Genomic DNA, 23,869 nt, shown 5'->3' on the forward strand with positions numbered 1-23,869 from the left:
ACTGAATATAGAGGGAAATTATTCTTTTGGGAGATAATAATGCAAAACAACTGTGGCTCTGGAGTAATGATAACTTGCAAAGCTTATTTGTTTTGAGGGAAGAGATTTGACAATTTTTGAGATCTCAGATTATTAACTATTCTAAAAAGATTTATCTTTTTATTAATTTTTACTTCTCTCACTGCTATGCTTTGCTTCCTTCATAAGCATGGAGTGAGTACCTGCAGGGAAAACCAAAGCATACCTAAATTTCTGGCACCAGGAAGTAAAACTGTGGTCACTCTTTTCCTGTGTGTATCTTTAAGAGGGGGTCTTATTCGGTCTTCAGTCCAACCACATGAAGGCCAGAAACTTCAGCCAACTTGCCAGCCATATTTTTTTTTTCCAACTCCAAAATTCCATGGGAATCAGATATATTCTCATGGAGTTAAAAAGCCATTTATGTGTCAACAGGAGCAGGTTTATCCCGTGCATATCTTCATCTGAATACACATGGATTCTTGACCAGGACAGAATCCCATGCCCTACCTCCAGGACACTTGCTCCCAAGCTGGGCCATGTGGGACCTCATTGTTGCATCCCCTTTTGCAAGCTAAGTTCCTGATGTATCCGCCTGCTGAGGCAGCTCAGTCTCCTCATCCCTTCCCTCACCTCTGCTGCAGTCACTGGCACTTGTTTTTTTATTCTGATTTATTGATGCTTTACCTTGAACAGAGCCATCATTATCATCCTGCAATGAAAAAGTCTGAAGTTGTACATAGACTTCCAAAAGAGAGACACAGAAAAATAAACCCTAACTCTCCAACATAAAACACAACTCTCCAGAATGGGTATCTTCCTGTTACTTCAAGCAGAACTTTCTGAGACTGGATGCTTAGAAAACATATGTAGAAAAGAAGCTGTGCTTGACTTAACTGTCATCTTAGTGTTCATTGTGTTTCATCTCAATGTCATCTCAAGTCTTTAATGAATGTCAGAAACACACACGTTGTGTTGGACCATACCTGTGATCCCTGTCAGTGAAACCAGTCTGTACAGGCCAGTGCTCTGTAGCTGATGAATGATCTGAATGAGAGAGATACTCAAGAGAGATGCAAACTTTAGATCTGCTCTTGTAGAATCTTGACAATGTCTTTTTCTGTGGTGGGTTTCCTTGAAGCTAAAAGAGCTTAGGTTTTAATTTGTCTTCATCTTTGACTGGAAACAACTGTCTACTTGATTTACAAAGTTAAATAAATGGGACCTGAACATTGTGTACTCAGGAAGTTTACACTGGTGATGTTGCTAATGAATGGGAAGTTTTCTCAGACAACATAAACCAATTGTTGCTTTTTCTCCCAAAAATCATTCCTGACTGGACCTCTGTCTGTACAGCTGCAATTTCTGTTCCTGTGAGGTTTTCAAACAGGCAAAGCCTGAGACCTTCCTGAAGAAGCCATCTACAGCTATCATCATACCCATCCCTCAGGTCCCTTGCCACAGACATGCCTTCTCCTTGCATCTGCAGCTCCGGTTGCACGTGGCTCACACTGAAATGTACCTTGTTGTGCAGGACCCAGCTGAGATGCAGCCCTTCCCAAAGTGAGCACAAATCATCTATCAGCTATCTCAGTCTTCCTTCACCTGTTTCTGCAGTCATGTGGCACTGTGCTACATGCTCCTGTCTTCTCTGTTGCTGCCCTGAATGTGTGCTTTAAGAAAAAGCAATGGCTATGTAAATACTCAGAATAGCTTAAGGGCAGTCAAATGGACCTACTACAGCAAGCAAACAAGGTGGAAAGATAATCTCTGCAAAGTCTTTGGCTGCCGTGATTTCAGGCAGGGCTTATAATAGTGTCCACTATTTTTATTTCCTTATTTACTTGCATCTTTTATTATTTATTTTCTAATCTCCTCACATGTACCCCCCTTATACCCACAGCCTAGTGGCTCACTGGTGCTGTAGTAAAATTCTGTTACTCAGGAGCTGTAGGGAAAAAGGAGACATGTTTTTTGGGGACAGGCAGAGCAGCAGTTCCTTTGGTGAGCCAACTGCCTTGGATATCCTGGCCTCAGTGGTCCAATACAGTAAGGATTTTATGAAAAGGAGAAACTCAGGCAAATTACCCATACCTGTGTGGCTGAGAAGAAACTTAGGAAGAGGTTATGTCATCAGTCTCCAATATCTGGTCACAAAAGGTTGTCAATTACAGTGGGCAGGTCTAAAAATTATGGGAAAAGTTAAGTTAATATGTTTTAATGTTCTGTGTGATGAATACACATTAACTGACTATTGTACAACCTTTGCAACTCTTGGATTAAATGTAACCTCCTTAAAAATTTTTTTAAGACATCACTTCCTTAAGATATTTCTAAAAAATGTTTCGTTCATTTCCTGAATAAAGAATAACAACAACAAACTGGCAACTCTACAGGATAAAGTTTAATCTTCTTTATAAACATGCTGTTTGCTCTTGAGCTGGCTAAGCTTTACCAGCTAGGATACTTTTCGGGGTTTTTTTTTCTGGCATCATACATGTGAAAATGATGACAATGTGATTCAAGGAAAGACTACAATAAATCTGCAAGTTTTTCAGCTTGGCTTAATTCCCTAATCTGGGCAATGTTTGAATCATATCCATCTATCATGCAGACATGCTCCTTGGGCTAAAACAAGTGTCTTCGATAACTGGAAAGGGAACAAAAGGTTTTGCTAGTATATAAAACCAGATAATACAGCAAGCTGGAAATGGCTGGTTGTCCCTTCCAGGGAGAGTCATACCATACAAGGCCACATCCATCCTGCAGCAGTGCAGAATCTCTTGTATTTGCTGAGGACCACACCTCTCCTTTGTTCTGCAAGAGGATTCTCTCACAGTGAAAACCCACATAGGAAAACTCTGCATCAGTCTGAGCAGAGGCAGACTGTTTCATTTGCCTAATGGAAAATTAAATACTGCAACATCACTCAGGAATACATTCCAGGAGGCTGCTTATTTCCAGATGGACTTACCTGTCATACAGTTTGTGTCTATAGCCCCGCTCTGCATTTGCATGTTTATGCACAAATGGTTAAGGGCATCTAACATTAACATGCCTACTCACACTACAGCCACATGAATAATATTTTCTTTCCATTTTTTTTTTGAAAGGCAAGAGAAGGCCTGCTGGTAAAGGAACAAGTCTTTCTAGAATCTCAGTCCCTCATGTCCCAGTGACCTCTTTGCTAACGCTGGCAACAGTGTTGTGCATCAGCAAGCTGGACCCAGACGTGCTGGGTGGCCTGCACTAGCGGGGTTAGAGCCAGGTGGATGCTCAAGTGGCACAAGAATACAACAGCAAGAAATGCTGAGTTTGGAGAGGAAGAAGGGTAGACAGGACAAAAGAGGAATCTCAGAGCATTTTTGACAGCAGTCATTTTTGCACTTGTGTCCCTTACAAACTCAGTTTTAACAACCCAGGCAGATGCCTGGGAGCATGCACAAACAGAACAGGCTTTGCTGCTCTGGGAGGCTTTCCCTCTTGTACTGATCCACTGAGTGGCACGGGAGCTGCAGGTAGCTGCCAAACAGCAAAGTCAGACTCAATGCAGCATCCAGAGCCTAGATCTGCCTAAAAACCTCACCCTTTTTGTCCCAAGATAACTTTTTGCAATGCAGAGAACAAATCTGAAATGCAGACAGTTACTCTAGTGTCCCAATGGGAGAGTTTGGGGGTAACATCTGACTCAGATGTGACGTGCAAAAAATGTTCATTGCACTCTTTTAGTAGGCATGGGCTGGTTATATGTAGATTTGAACCTTTTGTGTTCATGTTTTTCCATGGCACAAATACTGAGTGGATAGAGGGAGAAAATAATTTCATATTAATAAATAGCTTCAGCTCTAAAATGTTAATGCCTCATGGTCTTCAACCTGCAAAATGCAAAGACTTTTGGCAAAACTTCAATTTGGCAAAGATTTCAATAAAAGTGACTTTGATTTCAGTGGAATTACACTAGGGATCATTAGTGGCTATTTTCTAGGGCTCAGAAGACCATAATTACCCGGAATAGTCCAGAAGTGTTTCACAAGAGCAGGCACATTTACTGGAGGAGGCTGTCTTGGGTCAACTTTTGACCTTTGTTTCTTCTCAGGATTATCATCTCCCTTGAACTCAGGAGACAGAGGAGCACTGCACTTCAGCAAGCTTTGCTTTTAAGGAGAGATAGTACTAATTGCCCCTAAACATATGCAAGTTCAAAAAACACAAAAAAAGCTTATTTAAGGGACTACCTCAAAAGGTAGCAGCACAGCAAGGACTGGGCCTTTTCTCTTGTCAAAAAAAGTCATGACAAGTCTGACAGATGCATTTGGGCCTTAGTTTAAGACACTATCACACTATATGTAGGACTGCAAATTATTATTCTTATGAAAAAAGGTTATGGAAGTTGTTTCAAAATTGGCAAGACTGATGGTTAGAACTAATCAACTCACAAAACAGGGAGTGAAGAGGTGGCATGGAGTAAGCATAATGATTTATGAAAAGGATGCTAAAAGGTTTACTTGCTGTAATAAAATGTCCTCTGATACTTAAACTTTTGATGCAACATTAAAGCAAAATGCAGCACTAACAGCAAAGGTTTTCTTTGCTTATACAGTATTAATTCTACTGTGTGCATTTGAGAAGCTATGCATTATTTCCTTGCCAGCACTAAATGTAAACAGCTTAAAGCCCTCCGGCTTCACTGTCCTGAAGCATGCAAGTGGAATAAATGTAAGCATGTAATGAATGTTAGCATGTAAGATTGCAATGCGCCACTTTTATGTACCATCACTGTATCTGCTGCATTCAGACATTTGGCACAATTTCTTTCTGTCCTGTCCAACAGTTTTCAGTTATTTATGTCCTCCCTATGGTCTATGCACATAAATGTGACCGGTTTTTTTCAGTTTTTGCATGATGCAAAACTGATGCAAATTCAGTTGGTTTTCCTGTGCTTGAACAAACTAAACAAAGTGAAGCTGCAAATTATTTCTACAATCCCAATTCTCAGTTCTGTGCAGAGAAACAAACCACCTGAGAGCACTGGCAACTTAGAGGATCTCAAACCCAGTGCCCTTTCCACTTCAGTAACAGAAAGCCTTTTTAATGATATGATCTAATTTCTGCTGAAGGATTTAGCCCTGAAGAAATGGTTCTCTTGCAGTAAATGAAGGATTACTTATACCAGACAGTACATAGCATAGCTGCTGCTCTGTCAGTGAAGGGGTTCTTTCTAAAAGTACAGCATATTCACTGTATTCACAGTAGTCACAATATTCACATATTCCAGTATGGCAATGAGCAGTACAAATACCTGTATTTTTGCAGTAGTGTATGTTGCCACTCTCAGAGCTCTTTATCATTTGGACAATATCTAATCATACAGCACAACTGTAGTGCATGATTGTTGCACTACTTCTCTGTTGCATGTTGCACTATGCAGAGAGGAGTTAAAGCTCATAGCAGACAATGAAGGAGAAAAAATGCTGAAATACTGTCTTGTGGCTGTTTTAATCACGGGCTGTTAAGCAAATGCACAATATTGTTGAACAGGAGTAGCTCATACAGATATGTATTTCTGGGCTCCATCCTCATGCAAACCTTAGTTTAGCACACTTGGGAAACACCTCCTGTTCTTCCTGGGGTAAGATTTTGCAAGATTTTTTTAAGAAGCGTAATCCAAATTTCATAGCTATGGAGGACAGATGGTAGCAAACTCTCTTTTGTTTCCAGTCTGCTTCTGGCTCTGGTTTGCATCTGTCTGGGTTGCTTTGATGTGGGCTGTCTTATACCCAGGAACTGTGCCTGAGTACCCAGCACAGCTCTACCATCATCTCACTACCCACCTTTGGTTTCATTATATGTGCCAAGGCCTTCCCTACGTGTTTGTGATGAAAATGCCTCCTTGGAAAATGTTTGCTCAAAGCAGGTGAGAGGTTCTTCCATCCCTGCCCGCTGCTTCTCTCCTACAGCAGTTATGTGGCCAGGAAGAAAATGCTTCCTGCACAGCAGGGTTGTGACCAGCATCCCCTGGTGTATGCCTACCTGTTAGCCTGTTGTATCTGCAGTCAGTGCATAAATACACAGAGCCTCAGCAGCTTGGCAAATAGACTCTATGCAGTTTAAGAAATACATTTATAAATATTTCCATTTCTCGGTCCTCTTGTCTGAATTCCTCAGCATAGTATTTAACAAATGTCTTAATTCTCATCTTAAAAAGCAGAGCCAGAAACATCAAAGCTTTCAGTTTTCCTGTTTCAGACAAAATATGCTGACATTTCACCCAAGAGGGAGGATTTTTAGTAGATCATAGCATTTTTGTCTCTAAATATGTCTTTTAAAAAGCCCATTGATGCTTTCCAGTTTCAAATTCATGCTATTAATACTTTAAAAAAAAAAGGCTTTAGGGGAAAGAAATCATGTGATTTTGTAGCTTAAGTGTTTCATATAAACAAAGACCAAAACAAAATCTGTACAAAATATCTTACTTTTAGTGTACAGCAGTTGTACTGTAGGGACTTGCTTCTCTGTCTGAGCATCAACATGGACTCTCTGTAAAACCACATTGAGAAAAGCCTCAGTTTTATCTGTTCTCCTGGAGGAGGAGAGGAGTTAGTGCTAACTTAATGTCTTCAGTGCCAGTGCTGTCCAAGCAGCACTTTGTCAAAGCCTTTATTTATTTATTTATTTTTGCTGGAGCCATATCTGACCCAGGTTTAAAGCAGAGAATGCTGTCTTCATCTTTAGAATTTGGTCTTTAGTAACTTACGGGTTTTTTTCCAACTGAGTGTCAGTCAAGATTTCTGATTCAAGACCACAGCTGAGTAAGACGCATGCAACGTAGTTCCTTGTGCAGCTGGTCCACGTTTGAAAGATAAGGCAGCAATTTGCTAGAGAGCAGTCAGCCCTCACTGGGCTTTGCACTGGATCTAGCCCAGCAGGTACACACTGAACTGTGCTTTTGAGGCTTTAGAGGGCAAAGGACACACTGTTAAAAGTTTAGCCTCTCAAGACCTGTAAATCCATCTTTGTCTCACTTTGTTTCTTTGTACACGTGATGACCCGAGAGTCCTCTGCTGAGGGGACATTTCTATAGCATGGTGAGTTTGAACAAGGTGATGAAAATTCTGGCTGGTGATCAGCTCAGCTGAACACAAAAAATTCACTACCAGCACATGAAATGTGGCAGAAGGTACTAATAGATTGTAGTGCCAGGACAAGGAGTAGCAAACTGCAGAAATTGTGGCTGGAGATAGCCACTCATACTGTTTTGGCAACTAACAGCTTGGAAGCCATGAGCAAAGCTGAGTTAAAGTATGTCACTAGCATCAGCAGGTCTTAGCTGTTGAACATGGCTGCATGGGACAAGAGCATGAGACCTTGTCTGTTATGCAGAAGTCCTAATTCACATAGAAATCACTTTAAATCCACCTAGACATCCTGTCATGCACAGCACAGTTAAAAACAGTGAAAGCTTGAGTAATTTATAAAGTACAATTTGTGTGTGCATTTGGTATTGCTTTATGTCTGCTGCCTTACTAAAATCTAATTGCCTGACATCAAATAGGTCATGGAGAGACAAAAATAGTTTGTGCATAGATACTATGTCTATATATATACACACACACACTCAAAAACTAGCAAGAAACTCTGTCATGTCAAAAATGTTTCTATTTTAGGCAAGGTTTGAAGCTTGCTGTTGGTGGTAAATGTTTTCCCTTTATACATAGTTTGCACAAGTCAGGTTCTATTCCAGCAACAACCATGGCATTCAAAAGACACATACAGCATGTTTGGACTGCCTCTGAAATCCAGTTTCCTTGAACTGATGATTTCCTGATTAACTCCTCTTTGCAGAGGAGGAGCTGGTTCCTTGAACTAGCATTGCCAATCACTTTGCAAATTCAAAACCAAGCCTCCCCTTTACTAATCAATTAAAAGGGAAAGTTTGGATAGTCCCCTAGATTACCATTTTTTCCACCAGCTCAATTTCCTTCTTGCCAAGGGGCAAAGTCCCGTTTAGCTTTGGGCTCCTGGTGTTCCTCATCCTATCTGCTGCATTCCTCTGTCATATTTAGACCAGACAAGGAGCACAGGCATGTATGCTGTGTAAAGCATGCCTTCTAACCAGTCCACCTCCCCTGGTGAACTAGCCTGGAAAAGCTGCAGCTGCGTTAAACAGGAACCAGGTGAGGCTGTAGCCACATTTTCAGTGCAGAAATCACAACAAAACTCCCAGGAATAATTCTGTCGGGTGAAGGATATTGATGCTTTTTGCAACAGTGTTGCTGTGTCCTGGCAACCCTTCCACAGTTTCTGAAAGACTTTTGTTCATTTGTTCTAATTTTTGTATGCCGAAGAGATGATTTGCATGCTCATGTTTATGTATACGTGTCTGTCTGTCTGCCTGTAAATATATGGAAACACATGTGTTGTATAAATAGAAAACATCTTTGATTGATTTAATAGTAGACTAATTTTATACTCCATGAAAAACATTACATTTAGAGCACACTGATCTTTTGTTTTTAAAGCTTTAAAAAGTTTATGACTTTAGTCCTTCTAGCACATTATTTATACTTTATTAGTCACAAGAAATCCACACTTCAGTTCAAAAATTTCAGTTCTTGCTGGACTTGCTGATTTGCTAATTTTAAACTCTTGGTTTTATTAGGAACTAAAAAGAACTTCATGTTAAGGCACTGATAGTAAATAAATTGTATACTGTGAAACTGACACTCCTCAATGTGAAAGACCTGACATCTAAATAAACAGCTGATTGTTTGGCTGTTATCAACTGTCTGAAGCAGTAAGCAGAAATTCAGTGGGGACACGCTAATATTCATAAGCAAAGACAGCTTCTTCTCAATCTTCAGATAGTTTTTGTTCAGTCTATACCTAAGATACGGGATTTTTTTACATTGCAGTCAAAAGCTCTTCGGGAAAAATGGCTGCTACAGGGAATTCCTGCTGGCTCTGCAGAAGAGGAAGAAGCCAGAAGGAAGCAGTCAGAAGAGGATGAGCTGAAGGTGAAAAAGCTGGAAGAAAACATACACAGGTAGGGACAGCTTCCTTTAGCTTTGCCTAAGAACAGTCACTCCCATGCAGGCTGGAGATTTTCCTTGCCCAGGTCCTCATCTCTGGCAGCAGCTGTGGCAGCTGTCCAGGCAAGACTGTAAAAGGCAGTCACACATACAGCCAAATACACCCAACATTTGTCTCCTGGATGTCCATGTTGTTCAAGATAGAGTCAGTGTGTCATCTTTGTGTTTAATGGACTTTTATGGATTTCTTTCATGAGGTAGCTAAACAGAGGGCCAAGTTCCCCCTTCAGGTGCATGTGTATGACTTGATCAACACCCAAGAGATTCTCCATTCCTTTACACCTCCTACAGCCAAAATGAGTTCAAAGAGGGAGAGCATCCTTTTGCACTCACTTCACTGGTGCAAATGACTTTTTGAAATGCACCAGCAGATGCCACCAGCAGATCAAATACTTACTGCTTTCAGAAGGCAAGGTTTGGGTGTTAGAGTGATTTTCCTTTTATCAGTTTCCCATTGTAGTCTGAGTTGACATTTGTCCTCTTTTTTGTTGTTTTTTTTTTTCCTTATTTGATTACAAACTAAGGGCTCTAAAGGAATAAAAGGCTCATAAGGAAAGTGATTGTAATCCTCATAAGGCAAATTCCAGAGCTGCTTCTTCCATTTAGGTTATGTTAATTTAGAGTTTTTTCAGCTGGCAAAAGCTGGTGAAATTTGGCAACACAACTTTTACAAATACGTCAGCTGAGGCTACAACAGAGAAAGGGGAACCCAGCAGTCCAAGGGTTGAGGTATTAACTTCATATCTGGTGAACTCAATTTGCCTTATGGCAGGCTTCTTGTGAAATTTCTTGGAGAAGTCAATGAGAATGTTTCTCTGGGGATATAGACAAGCAGACCAACCCTAAGCCTGGATAATGCTAAATAACTGCTATGTGGAAGATATTGATCAGCATGAATGTAAGAGTTACCTCGTGCTACTGGTCCTTGTCCTGTGATTCATGTTAAATGAAACTGATCTGACAATGTGTATTGTTCTTTTACGTTTGTGGTAACAGAAGGCAAGAAAACTTTTTAGATTTCATATGATATCTGATATTTTACTTCATAAATTAATACTGTATATGGAAAGAATACATGGACTGTGCTTCAGAAATATGTACTGTAATGCATATTTCATCTAGTGCTGAAAGATGCTAAGAGCCCTGACCACATCCAGCAAAACATGTCAGAGTGGCTAATTTCAGCTGAGTTCCACCACTGAAGGCAGTGAAACCTCTTGGTTTAACTAGTTCAAAGTGTAGGATGAAGGACAGTGTAAAACCTTGGCTCCTATGGCTTGCTTTTTTGCTTCCTTAACAGCAGACATGAAATCAAAAATTTGAATATTTGAAAGTAAAAGAACTCTCTTCTTCTATGACTACTTATCTGTCGAATGACAGGTTTCTCCTGAGTTGAGGTGACATTTGTGTCATGTCACCTAACAAACTTAACTTCCCTGTTGTCTTTCTAAGGGAATTCCAAAGCCAGTAAAAAAGTAATTTCATTTAAATGAGAAAATATTACATCTGAACTGTAGAGATTAGACAGCAGAGGCTGAGGTCATTAATCTAATTACTCTTACATCCATGACAACATGGCATATCCAGAGCCCATCAAAATAGGCTAAGAAGGTAAATGGCTGTAGAAGGACATCAAGCACATTATCCTGAGGAATGAAGTAGAATGGATTCATCCTGAAAGTATTTTTCTTGCTGTCTGTGTACTACATTTTCCCTCCACATTCCCAGGAGAGAATCAAGGGGGTGGATTACAGGGGCATTGTTCATCTGTTCATGTTTGCAGGGAATCAATGGCACTTTGGAGGTCCCTTCTGCACTATCAGGGGGAGCCCTGTAAAAAAGCCCAAACACTGTCAACAAAGGTGACAGAGGACAGACTAAGCTGGTTCATGAGGAGGATAGAAAATTACTTCAAGACCAGCCCTAAGGCTGATTCCACAGGACTGTGAAACCACTGTGCCATGCAGCTTGCATATTCATTAGTGTCACACTGCATCATATGTGCAAGCACAGAGCAGCTGCAGAATCAACATGTCTGAGAAAAAGTATTGGGACATGCATACTGGAAAAAAAATACAAAAATACATAATATATTATTAAAAATATATCCTTTGCATTTCCTCTCAGATCAGGGTGAAGCTTACTTGTGAGGAACAATGTCCAGCACCTGCTGGCAGCCAGTATCCATGACCCTGCTTTAAGAATGGGAGTTCATCCCTTTTCTCTGACAGCAGAGCGTCTCGTCATCATGACAGAAAGCACCATTTCTTCTACACACACTGAAGCACTCAAAAGGGCTCCTTTCTCATACCCCTGCTTTTACTCCATGAACTGCTGTGGGGCAAGAGGAGTATCTGTCGTTATTTGCAGGCCAGCTGTACCAGTAGGTCTGAGAATCTCAGTGACCTGTGGTCCTTAGAAGAGAAAACTGAGAGTGTTTGAGGCCAGACTAGCATTCCTAAATGAGGATGTAGCCTCGTGAAGGTGGGCTCGTGTAGCTGGTGGGCTCATGAGGATGTGTGCTGTCCAGAAAAGACCAATGCATTTTGGAGAAACAGTAAGGCTAGCCCTGGGTTTGTGGATGTCTTTAAGGCCTTTCACATCACACAAATTCTTTAGTTGGGTATTGCTCACTCTAGATCAGTTTTAAGTGACTTTCTCACTAAAATAATACATTTTGCAAGATGTAAACATGGTTCTAATGCTTATTCTTAAGATAGTGTAACCAGTTCTCCTTTGTGCGGGAAGTGTTTAATTTCAACTAAGGCAGTAAAAATGTATAAGAGTACAGACTGATTCTTATTTATTAGACTTCTGTGTTATTTTATCATGATACAGGAAATCATATACTTCAACTTGTAGCTTGCAAGGATATGTGCATGACTCAGCTTAGACATGAGTAAGTGAAATGATTTAATGAGCCTCCTCATCTGCAAAGGCATTTTGAAGAGGAATGTCTACATTACTCAGCATTTTTGTGCACTTCATGTTAAGCAGTGGAAAAAATACCAGCATCAAAAAAAGAGGAATAAAACAGAACACATAATGAAATGCAAATAATTTAATGCTATTATAAGGCTGCTAGTTAACATCAGGAGGGCATAGAAGTATACAATGTACATATAAGTTAAAAAAAACAAGCAGTGCAAGATTAGGACAAGATGCTGGCATATGAATGGTGTAACTGTGGATTACAGGCAGAACAGTGATTTGACAGCTGGGATCAGTTTAATATGTTTAGAACCCTTGTAATCAAGAATGCAAAGTGAAAATCAAGGAGTCGAAATAGCTGAATGATTTTGGTCCTGGATTTCCAGCACTCCTCATTGCCTCACTTCACTCTTCAGAAAAACACAAGATACCTCATGTAAAAATTCTTTGTCTCTTGCATTTCTTTTAAAAAAGTGGTTGGTCCAGTGGACCTAATGGAACTTAAGAAGACAGAACCCCTTATTCAACATTCATGGAGTCTTTAGTGGACTGGATGTCTGTCACTAGTGGAATAATGTTGCTAAATGTTTGAAACCTGGCGGGAAGACTAGTGGCAGCATTGTGTCAATGTCAGGGTGAAGCCAGACATGGAAATCTCTTCACACAAACTTTAAAGTTATTTAGTTTTTTTCGTATAAAGATCCTGGGTTAGTGGTAGAGGAAGGCAGATATTTCTGAGTTATCTTTCCCATTGTTACAAAGTACAAAAGTGATCCCGTTTTTTGCAGCTACCTTAGAATTGAGCAAATTATAGTAAAGGAGTCAAAAATGAATTAAAAGCATTTCCCTTCCCTTAAACTTATTCTCCAAATCACAGACCTGAAACACATTATTTGGGATAGCATTGATAGAGATTTCCAGTAACTTCCACAGACATACTTGTGATAGTGTGTAGTAGGTGAAACAAATGCTTCAATGTGTTGCATGCCTCCCATTGTTTGGGGTTTTTTACCACATGATGGTCTGGGTGTTTTGCAGCAGTGGAAAGTGACTGGAAAGTTGGGATTTGACATCTGGATATTATACAGGTAATATCCACAAAACAGAGCAGCCCACCCAAAGCCTGCTATTCCTTCACAGCATTTCAAATGCCCCCAAAATTCTTTTGTTATATTAGATTAAATTATAGCTCATAGCTGGTGGCCTGTGTTTACTGCAAAAGATGAAGGGGTTTTGTTGCTCTGAAGCTTTTGGGTAGCATGGAAACAAGAAATACACTATATCTCCCTGCTTGATGATGAACACTTGCATGAAGTACCAGGGGACTTACTGTCGTTCCTGGAGTAAAGAAACCCAGTGAAATAAATGTTCAGCAAAGTGGCATATCCCTCCAGTAATCAATAGTGCATTTGTTCACCTTGGATGAGGAGGTGCCCAACGACTCCAAAGAGTGATGAATTATTCTTCTAGCCATTTTGGATGTGTGCACCAGGCAGACAGTTTAAACCAGTGGATTCTGGATCCCCAAGATGTACACACAAGAGCCACTTGTGGCACTTTGGTGCTGTGACAGCTCTTGCAGGTGAAGCAGTGCAGGAAGAAGCCAAGGAGTAAGCGGATCCCTTGCTCTGTGCTCAGGACTACCCAGCTGTCAGCACATCCAAGGTCCTTATGCTTGCAAAAGCCCTTTGGGGTTGTGAAATGCTTCACCTTTCTGCATGCTGGTGATAAGCCTTTGCTGTATCACCTCTAGGAGAAAACTTTTCCATGGTGGTCCAGCACACAGGGAGGGCTCCAGTGTTGATGATGGGAAGGTCTGTGCTTTGGCCCATAGGGCAGGAGCTCTGTCCTGGGGCAAGCACACCCTTGATGGTTCTTGCTATCTTGCAGATGTGGGCAGGTAGAAAATGTATGCAAAAAATCTCTCCCTCCCAGCAACTCCCATCTCAGAGTGCTGAACTAAAAGATGCCTAATGAAACGAAGTGCAGGAGAAGCACAGCTTCCAAGAAAAACACTTAACCTGAGAGACCAAAATAGACGTTGTCTGTAAGCTTGCATGACGCAAAGTAGATGCTGACTGTAAGCTGAATAAAAGCTTACCACCTCTCCCAAGCAAAGGTGCCTTACTGTGCCCTCTCTTGTTCTACTGTCTTTGGTCTCTGTCTGCTTACCAGTATTAGACATAAGTCCAAATCTAAGTGGAAGCAGATGCAAAATATGGTAGAATTTCTTCAAATATGGAAGAAACATTGTCTTCTCCTATTACTGCAATTGAATCTTACAGGTAAATGCTTAGATTTGAGTTCTGTTAGAGAAGCTGGCCTAGGCCATGAGAATAAAACCCTCCCTAAGCTGATTTGATATGCAGAAAATAAAATCTTAATATATCTTATTAATAGACTATGAGTGCCTAACAGATCTGTGATGCCAGATGAGGTGTGTGATAAAATCTCTTCTCATGAAGAGTCCAGCATATACGGATTCATGGTTCAGCTGAGGTTGTTGCAGCTGCTGCACCTTTAGCATTTTCTCTCCTTCAGGCATCCATTGTTTAATTTCTTTCTAATGCCAATGTTTGTTTCCTGCATCTTCTTTCCATGATAAAAACCTAGTATGTTTCAGACTGGGAACTCCGAATCTAACTTAGTCTATCTTGCACTGCCACTTACAGTCTTTCCATAATAGAGAGAGAGAGAGAACTTAAGACAGATGCAACTGCATTCCTTCAAGAGAAGGATCATCTGATGTCAAAACCAGCTGCCCAGACCTCCCCCGTAGCAGACAGCGTATGCTGGGACCAGAGATGCCATAAACCTCTCCCTAGCCAGATCTCAGCCATTTCCCTTCAGTCTTAACCTCCAGAGAGATGTGAGCAGTTCCTGAAATTATGCTAGTGTAGAGAACAGTGTGTCTTATTTTGCAACTTCACATTGATGGCAGATGGAGAAAATTATCAGGAGCATTGTTATTCATCATTTTTGGCTTTTACGTAGAATGCCAGATGTAGGCAAGCCTTCAGTCCACCTCCATATGCTTCCCATCTGAGCAGTTCTGTTGGGTGAGCTCTGTAACAGTGAACTTGCAAGCATATCTCGTCATGGCCATGCAGTGTCTTCAAATTCTGCTCACCTTGTGAGGGAACATCAAGCTTTCTGCACAGGAGTAGCTGTTCATCCCCAAGCCTTCTGTCTAGCTCTCCACTAACATTGATCAACACCAATTCTCATGTGCTGCTGGTCTGCAGATTCCAATTTCAGCAATCCCTCAGAACAGTGGTTTCCAAAAGAGCACAACATTCACCTCCCATTGTGCTCTTGATGGGGTTATTTATTATATATGATACATTTCTTAGAAAAACAGAGACGAAAACAAAATCAGACAAAAAGCCTAACAACCAGGAAATTACAGGTTTTCAAAGGAACCTGTTTTGCAGTGTGATTAGAGAATTTCTCAGAACTGGCATGATGATGTAAGAAAAGCAATGAGCAAGGGGTGGCTGGGTGGCAATGGATTTGAAGTTTTTTCATATGGTATAATATATTCAGCTGTAACACTTAAAAAAAAGAAACAACAAGCCGACACTAAAAATAATAACACAGCTTACTACTTCAGCTCTGAAACTCAACTCAAAATAGTAGAATGCAATGCCAGTGCCTTAACAGTTGCTTAAATGCTGGTCCTCTGAGTTTAATAGTAGCAATCTCTGGCTCTTCCACAACTCCTAGGCATTGCTGCCTCATAATAACTTAATTATTCCTATGCATCTTACAGAATAGAGAAAAGGATAGACTCTTCAATTGGAGTACAGACTCCCTCCACACCGGCTGTGTCTGCTCTCCTTAAATATGTGTACCATACATGGATCTTGATAAAGACACCCATTTGCCTAATTTGAGAGCCAGATATAAAAGAAATACCAAAACTCTGCCTGTACATAGCAAAGTATTTTCCTCCTCTAGTGCTTCTGACACTTCACCCATGTCAGTGTGCTATAGATTTAGAGACAGACTGCCTGAGAACAGAAGCGGGCTGTCAAGGTGTCCTGGCTTCAGCTAGGGTGGAGTTAATTTCTTCTCATGGGGTTTCATCTCCAGCTGGGCTTAAAACCACACAAGGATGCATATGTTAGGCAAGATAACAATTGTAAAGTGCCATCAGTTTCTACATGAGTTAATACCAGCTCGCATGCTTCACCCTCTTGTGAAAGGAGCAATACCTCTAGGTCAGGTTCAGCAAGAAAAATGCAATTTCAATGACTGCAGCCTTTCAATAAAATGGACATTTTGTGCAAGGCTGGTTTCTGCTGCCATACTACATGAGACGTAGTGAAATATTATCAGGTTAAAAACTCCTGAGCCTCCTTGGCTTTAACACTTCAAAGTTAAAAAGTGCACATCTCTTAATGTGATGGGGTTAGCTAGGTGGGGAAATCTCTTCCTTAGGCATGCATTATCTTATGTATTGAATCACCACTGATGCAAAGCCATCTAGGATCCTGACACCTCTTTTGAGCCTAGTAGAACTGACAGGGGTTTCCTGAAGCAGTGAACTGTGTTATAACATGAAGTGTGAGAAACTGTTGAACTTCATTACGTCCAAATTAAATATTAATCACGATCCAAATGAGACAGTTTCATGGAGTAAAACAAAACTGACTAGAGTCCATTCTTTTCCTTGTTATGCTTAATTTTGTTGGAATTGTCCGGTTGGTTTACTTTCCTTGTATGCCAGCCCTAACACAGCGTAATACAGGTGAAACAGCTCCTTACACACAGTTGGTTCATATAGCACCTGGTAGATGACAAAAAATAAAATTGTGGAAATTCTATAACAGGAAGACAAGTTTGTGTGAAGGTAACCAATATGTGCACAATCTTTAAAGACATGACAAACCAGGAGAGTATTTAGAAAGAGAAGGCAGAGAGTTAGGCAACAGCATGAATTTGTTTTATTGCTTTACAGGATCATTAGTCTCTCTCCAAATTAAATCAGAGGACTTCTCTCTTCCCTGCCAAATCACTCTTTATGTGCTGGACATAAAGAGACCAGAACATCCAGTGTGTGTATGTGTAGATAAAATTCACTGTGCATGCAGTGTACATGCACACATGCTCACACACGTGGTCACAGAGCCTGGGAAGACACAGGTGCAGTTCTAGTCCTCAATATTCCATTTTCCCAGAGGGCCAGGTTCATCCTGTTGAGATCTAGGAGCTTAAATAAGTCACCTACATTGAGCCACCATCTCATTTGGCCCCCATGCAGTCAGAGGGAGCAACATCCCCTCTGTGGCCTGTGTAATGCTCTCTCTCTCGACTTCACGGGGCTCAGTTAAGTGCCTGAAGGGCAATGTGTGTCATTAAAGCCTTGATGTTTCTTCCTGCACAAGCACCCTCTACCGGGCCTCTGGGCACTACAGTGATGCAAATATTCATCCGTGTCATTATTTACGTGTCTGGTGCCTCATCTCTTCATGACCCCGGGCTCTGCCCTGTCACTCTTGCTGATCTCCAGCACTAACACGTTCTTCTGAAGAGCTGGACTAGTGCTGACTAGCTGGAGGTGGGGCAAGGTGCAGTGTCTGGAGCCACCCAGTGGGCATTGGTAGTCTGAGCCTCGATTTTTAAAAATCCGCAGTCTGAAAAGCATGTCACCTTCCCTTTAGGGTGTTTTAACTTCTGCAGTACGTGAACCCTAAGGCAAAAAGTAGAGCTAATCCCTGTCCTGGTCCATTGGAGGCAAGCAAAGACTGGATGTGCAGTACGGAATCCTGATTGATAAGAAAGGGGCACATGAAATGAATTTCATTTAAAGAATTTACAGTTAAAGAAAAAAGTCCCAAGGCATGTTCAGGCATGCTCAGGAACAGACAATAAGGGGCTTGCACATGTATCATGGTCTCACTTTAAAAATGCAAACGAGCTGTAACAGAGAAGCTCAGTGCATACCAAAAAACTGTGGACACCCAAGAATACAACTGGTGCAGTCAAAGTAACAGCAAGGGACATTGAGAGCGCTTGGACCAGCATGTTACAAAGGTAAAACAGCTCATTGCCATGCACAAACACAGGCTTGCAGGTTGAAATGCTATATGGCTCTATAGGGTAAGATATTGAGGAATCAGGCCCCAGCACCAGATTGCAGTAAGAAGTCAAAGCACAGAACTGACTTGGTATGATATGTGCACAAGGGCAGCACAATCCATGGGGGAGAGATAGGGACTAATAAGTGGAAGCAGCAAGAGACTTTACACAACATATCCACATGGATTAAAATAATTTAAAAGTAATACTTGTGTGGCATCTGCTGTGACCTGCGAGGACACAGGGGAAAAAGGACTTAACAAAGATGTCAGGAGTACTTTCAAGCAACAGAGGAGGGGAAGACAAGGAGGAAAGAAAGAAAACTCAAAAATTTTGCTAAACCAACAGCATAAAATATTAGTTGAAGGTCTGATAAAGCAGAGCTTTACCAAGGATTTCCATGTAATCAGTACCCAGAGCTGCAGTTAGGACTCCTGAACAAAGCATGTTGTGTGCTGCAAAGTTTGGTCAGCAAAGCCAAGCAACTGCAGTATTGGATTATGACTTTAGAACATCATTAATGTCTTAGAAAAAATACTTGAAGTGAAAGGTAAATTCTAGTTTACCAGGCACTGGAGTCAGACCTGGACAATGTTCATGCTTCTTTTCAGAAGTCCTTCAGCCAGTGAAGACTATCTGATGTACAAGGAGTCATAGCTATGAGACTGGAAGACAGGTATATACTGAAATTGGTCCTCCTCGGTGCTACCCATGTAAAAGAATCTGTGGACAAGGGTCTGATATGCTCTAGGTGCCAGTAACATATCTCTTCTGGGGCTTAAATGGGGATCTGTTCTCCCTTCTCTGTAGCTGTCAGTCTGCCTCAGGACACATTCACCTAAATACAGTACCAGAGTCCTAAGAAGGCAAGTAAATTACAAAACAAAGTACTTGTCAAGGAAAAGACTATCTGAAACAGATGAAGCTGATTCTGAATAACTGGATCACTGGTGAAACTTCAAGCCATAAAAACATTTGTTATATTGTAAATGGTCTGACAGACCTGGCAGAGCAATACCAGGTTAATTTCCCATTCCCAGAAAAATGCATTTAGTCTTCACATGAAAGTTTGTTAAATTATGCAAACTCTGTTCTAGAACATTTTTATTAATGCAGCTAAACAAGCAAATCTTCCCTTTGTGGACTGATGTTTTTACCAGCAAAAAGCTAGGACACTTAAATGCAGTGACTTCTGTAGGCAGAGGTTATTGTAGGCATATACTTACCTCTCCACTAGAATACATACTGAAATAAAATGTTATTAATAATAACCTACCCTCTAGGCAAACCAGGACATCAGTGGGAAAGTTTGCAGTCATTGCTAGTGGAGAGAGTCACAGGGACCAAGTCTTTGCATCCTGCACTTGCCTAGACAATGTAGGTGGTGCAGAGCATTTCTCTGGGAATTTCTTCAAGGAAAGTAATCAGCCATGAGAGAATGAAGTGCAGAATTACCCCTGGGTTAAACTCTTACCTCTGCCAAAGTCTTCTTGCATTATTTTAAGCAAGGTATTTCAGCAGTTCTTCCACATCTCATACTCCAGTATTCATTTGTGCAATTATCTTTCTCACACATTTAGTATGATGTAAGCTCATCTCTTTGGTACAGGAATTGCTTCTCATTTATGAAGAGAATTTCATTGCTGCCCCTTAGAATACCAAGTGAATGTTTGCTCTTCAGAATTCTTCACGTTTTTATCTTTATTTTGCAGTGGCAGCTGAGACATGGTGCTTCTGAAGACATGGCTTGAGGTGCCTCAGGCCCATGGTGTGACACACCTGCATAAATTAAATAGCTTTTGTTGGTAATTCCTAAAGGAGTTTTATTTTTTAATTCAGCTGTCAAAATCCAGTTCTGGTGGATGACTCTCTTTAAAATGATGGTGGTTTTCTTATCTTTGCTCATTAACCACTGGGCTTGTTTTATTTCTTCTTTTCCTCCTGCTGTCACTCTCTATATGCAGTGAGTCAGGAGTCCAGGATTCCTACTGGATCTCCAGGGGGGTTGCATAACCCACCCCATGCTGTGCACAGTAGTATATACTCTTTGCTACAAAAACTTTATATGTATGTCATCAAGGCAAGCAATGACAAGAAAAGGAAGTGGGGACCAGAAGCATGGACTAGAGCTTAGGTTTTCCAAGCTGGAGTGATTTCTCAAGTAGATAAGTCTATAACCAACTGGTAGACTCAAATTGTAGCAAAGGTCTTTAACACCAGAGGAAACGTTCATTGTCTACAAACAGATACCAGAGAGAGAAAGCAATTCCAGCTCAGACCCCGATACATTTGATTGTATCTCAGGGGAAATGTCCTAAATGATGGAGTTATTGCTGGGCTGTTTAGAGAACTTTTTGTTTGTAGGAAACCCATTTGGGAAACATGAACTTGCCTACAGAACCTTAACTGCACAAATTATGAATAGACAGATATTCCATGTAATCCTGGATTACTGGCAATATGTAATCATATGGTAAGGGAGCACGTAACATGCATGTCAAATAAGAGACCAGGGAAAATAACTTATAATTAAATCTTGGAGCCCTAGGATTACATTGGAAGTTTTCAATTCAGTTTTAATCTTGTGCATTTTTAAAAACATACTTAGAAAACTATAAGTACTGTTTCCTGGTGTGAGTCCATCTTTTGTCTCATTTCTGCTCTATGTGAGGGTACTCATTAATCAGGCCAATGAATTTCACACACGTGATCCTCCCAAGAATCCACATTGCAATTAGGATGTGGGTGAGTAGTCTGGCTTGCAGGAAGATGTTTTTCTAGATGTAAGTCCATTAGATAAAGGAGCAGTCTTAATAACGCAGGTAAGGTTTGCTCAGACTTTCAGTTGAAGACAAAGATCTTAGTTCCAAAATAATAGAAGGGCAATATGAAATACTACTAAATTACAGCAAAAGGCTAAGGGTTTTCCAACTTGTCTGATGACCTCTGAGCTCTGTGACTTGGCACACCTGGAATAAGCCCAGATAGGCAAAATGTTCCTAAGTTTAGAAATGCATTCCAGGCATCAGCTGCTGCAAAGCAACAATGTGACACCAGCAGAACAGGAAGCATGTAAATCTCATGTTGCTTGCAGCATCCAGGTAGGGAAACCAGAGTAGTCTGTTCACCTTCCAAATGTCAATCCAGGGGGGTTGTATGGGGCTAGCTACTGATTTGGTCCTGCAAGGACAGCCTAGCTCACTGCTAGAAGTTACACCCAGCAATGAGACATCACTTTTGATGCAGGGAAGTGGTTCGTGTTTGTAAAACTGGCAGTCCACTTTTGATGCCATAAGATTTTCAGCCAAGAAAATAAAAAAACGGTAAAATAACATCATTCTGACTTTAGAAAATGTTGCAGCAGGAGGAAACATTGAAGATACCACAGGATTTACATGTGTACTGTGTTCATGCTCCAGAACGTGTAAGGGAAATGCCTCATGCCTTTGAGCCCTTACCCCATTGGTATCACATTTTGGGGAGAGCTGTGGAGAACTGCAGGGTGTCACCATGCCAAGAACATGATGATCCTCAGCTCTGTTTTATTCTTGTGAAATTGCTGTACTTTCACTTAAGCACAATCTAAAATTTCCTGCCTGCCAAAGGCTGGAAGTAACCACCACATCAGATGCAACTTGTTATGTTACACACATGGTCATTGAAAGCCCAGTTTTAAGGCTGTGGGCAGTGTTTTGTAATCTTCCAGGCAGGCAGCAGTGGTCAACTCTCCCTTTATCATCTTTTAGACAAGTAATTTCAGGAACAACCACCCTACATTCAAAACCTCCATGTCATTCTCTGCTCTTGGCTACTTAAAAACAGCTTTAAAAATGCGAATCATTGCTTATATTGATACTAAGTAACAGAAAAATAATCCTATTTTCCTAGACCTGTTAGGGCTATTGGGGAGATTCTTTCAGGTATGTGTAGCATCAGAGGTCAGGTAAAGAGTCCAGCTTGGTCTGGACAGTAGTTGCTGAAAACGGTGTAGGTTTCCTGGAAGAATGAATTGAAAACAGGTTTCAGTTATTTAAGTCTTCTTTGCATAAACAAGTTTTGAGAAATAGTTTTCTTCTTACCAGCTAATTTTTTCCTAAATGTTTGTAGTACACTGTTTCTACCCACAGACCTTCAATTATCAGGGACTGGTACAGTCAAAATGATAGCACCTAAGGCAATACCAAACCTCGATACAGCAGAGAGACACTGTGTTAGACTGGTTTGTTAAATGCTTTTATTTAAAATTTGCAGAGCATGAGCAGAAAATATGACCAAATCAGACCAATGTCCACCATGTAAACTCTTCATCCATGCCTCAACTTTTTCCTTTCTACAGAATGGGAATGTAATAGCTAACAAATGCTTTGATAACCTGCAAACAATTAGCAGAAGACATGAGGGCCACATCCTGATGTCCTGGCTTACAGTGTCCTAGGCTACTGTTGAGCCCAGAACCAAACAGATTTCTTGCCTGCAGTATAAGTTGCTAACACATTACTTTTTGCAAGGCTGCTATTGCACTGTGTTTTGTAGACACTCATTCCACTCTTCAGGCATTTCAAAGAAGAAAAGAGAATGAAACATCCACAATTGCTCCCTCTTGAATGCAAGTGGAGGCCGGGAGAATGCACTGTGGTTCTTCATGACTTTCAGGAAGTGAAAACTCCTGCTTAAATGGGGTGTGTGACAAATGAAGACATTTAATGAACAGGATGACTCTTACAGGTGGCTCCTTGGCGGAGCTGTAATTTGTCAGACCCTCCACCGAACACCCTTGGGCACCAGGCTGGCTTTATGTGGCATTTGAGTGCTGTTGGGTTAGCACAGTTAAATCATGAATTTGCTTACTTCAGTGGCGCTGTTCTTGACTTGCCTCAATTGCAAACAAGAAAACACAGCTTTTCTTTTGGACGATTACCAGATCAACAATGGCTGTGAAACATGACCCAGGCAAAGCAGGGTGTCTGATATTCCTTCCTTATTTCCAGTGCTTCTTTTGTCATATGAAATGTCTGTAGGGCAAAGTTGCAAAATTACCTATCCTGAAAATGTCATTTTTCTTGTTAAGAGTGGTGGTATTTAATCATTTCCCAGCTTCATTAGGTGGCTTGTCTTACCACTCACTGCATCAGTACAGACTGCATCGTACTGGCATCTTGAATAAGATGAGTAATACATTGATATTTTCCATCTTAGCGGCCCCCACTGAGCCACCTCATCTCCCAAAAGAGAAGACATTTGAAAAACCTGATGCAATGACCCAGCATTTCTGAAAGGTGATTCCTTCCTCATTAGTCTTTGCTTTACCTGCTGCTGAGCAGAAAAGGATTCAGTGCAATAAGGGAAAGGAAAACTGACAGCTTATGTTTGGTCAGAGAAGAGGTAGATTGTCTTTGCTGATCTCTGACTGTACTGCTTGTTGCTTTATTAGGTATATAGTCATCTGAAAGTACTGTGCATGAACAAAGCTGAAAATGGGTTGCAAGTGGGCTTTCAAATTCCTTTCTCTGAATATGAATAACTTTCATTCAAAAGACAATCATTATGGAAGCGACATATACTACAGAGATCTGAAAATTTTCATTCAAAAATTAAATATGTGACTTTTTTTATTGGCACAAAAATTATGTAGAGAGATTCTCAGAAGCTGTAGTAGCCTGTAATACACTGATTTTGCCCCTAGATAACTGGGACAAGTTAACTATAATACAAATCTATGGTGGATTAATCTGTTCGGGTTTTTTTTG

The 23,869-nt window shown here is 40.8% G+C and overlaps 1 protein-coding gene across 1 annotated transcript in view; it reads left to right on the plus strand.

Annotated features, from left to right (window-relative positions):
- Nucleotides 1–23,869, plus strand: part of PALM2AKAP2 (PALM2 and AKAP2 fusion) — a 267,625-nt gene that overhangs the window by 56,028 nt on the left and 187,728 nt on the right. Inside the window, exon 2 of the mRNA XM_058823307.1 lies at nt 8,931–9,061. Within this exon, the coding sequence (XP_058679290.1) occupies nt 8,931–9,061 (131 nt within the window). The remainder of the gene's footprint in view (nt 1–8,930; nt 9,062–23,869) is intronic.

This window comes from Ammospiza caudacuta, chromosome Z (genome assembly GCF_027887145.1).
Source record: "Ammospiza caudacuta isolate bAmmCau1 chromosome Z, bAmmCau1.pri, whole genome shotgun sequence".
Classification (NCBI taxonomy): Eukaryota; Metazoa; Chordata; class Aves; order Passeriformes; family Passerellidae; genus Ammospiza; species Ammospiza caudacuta.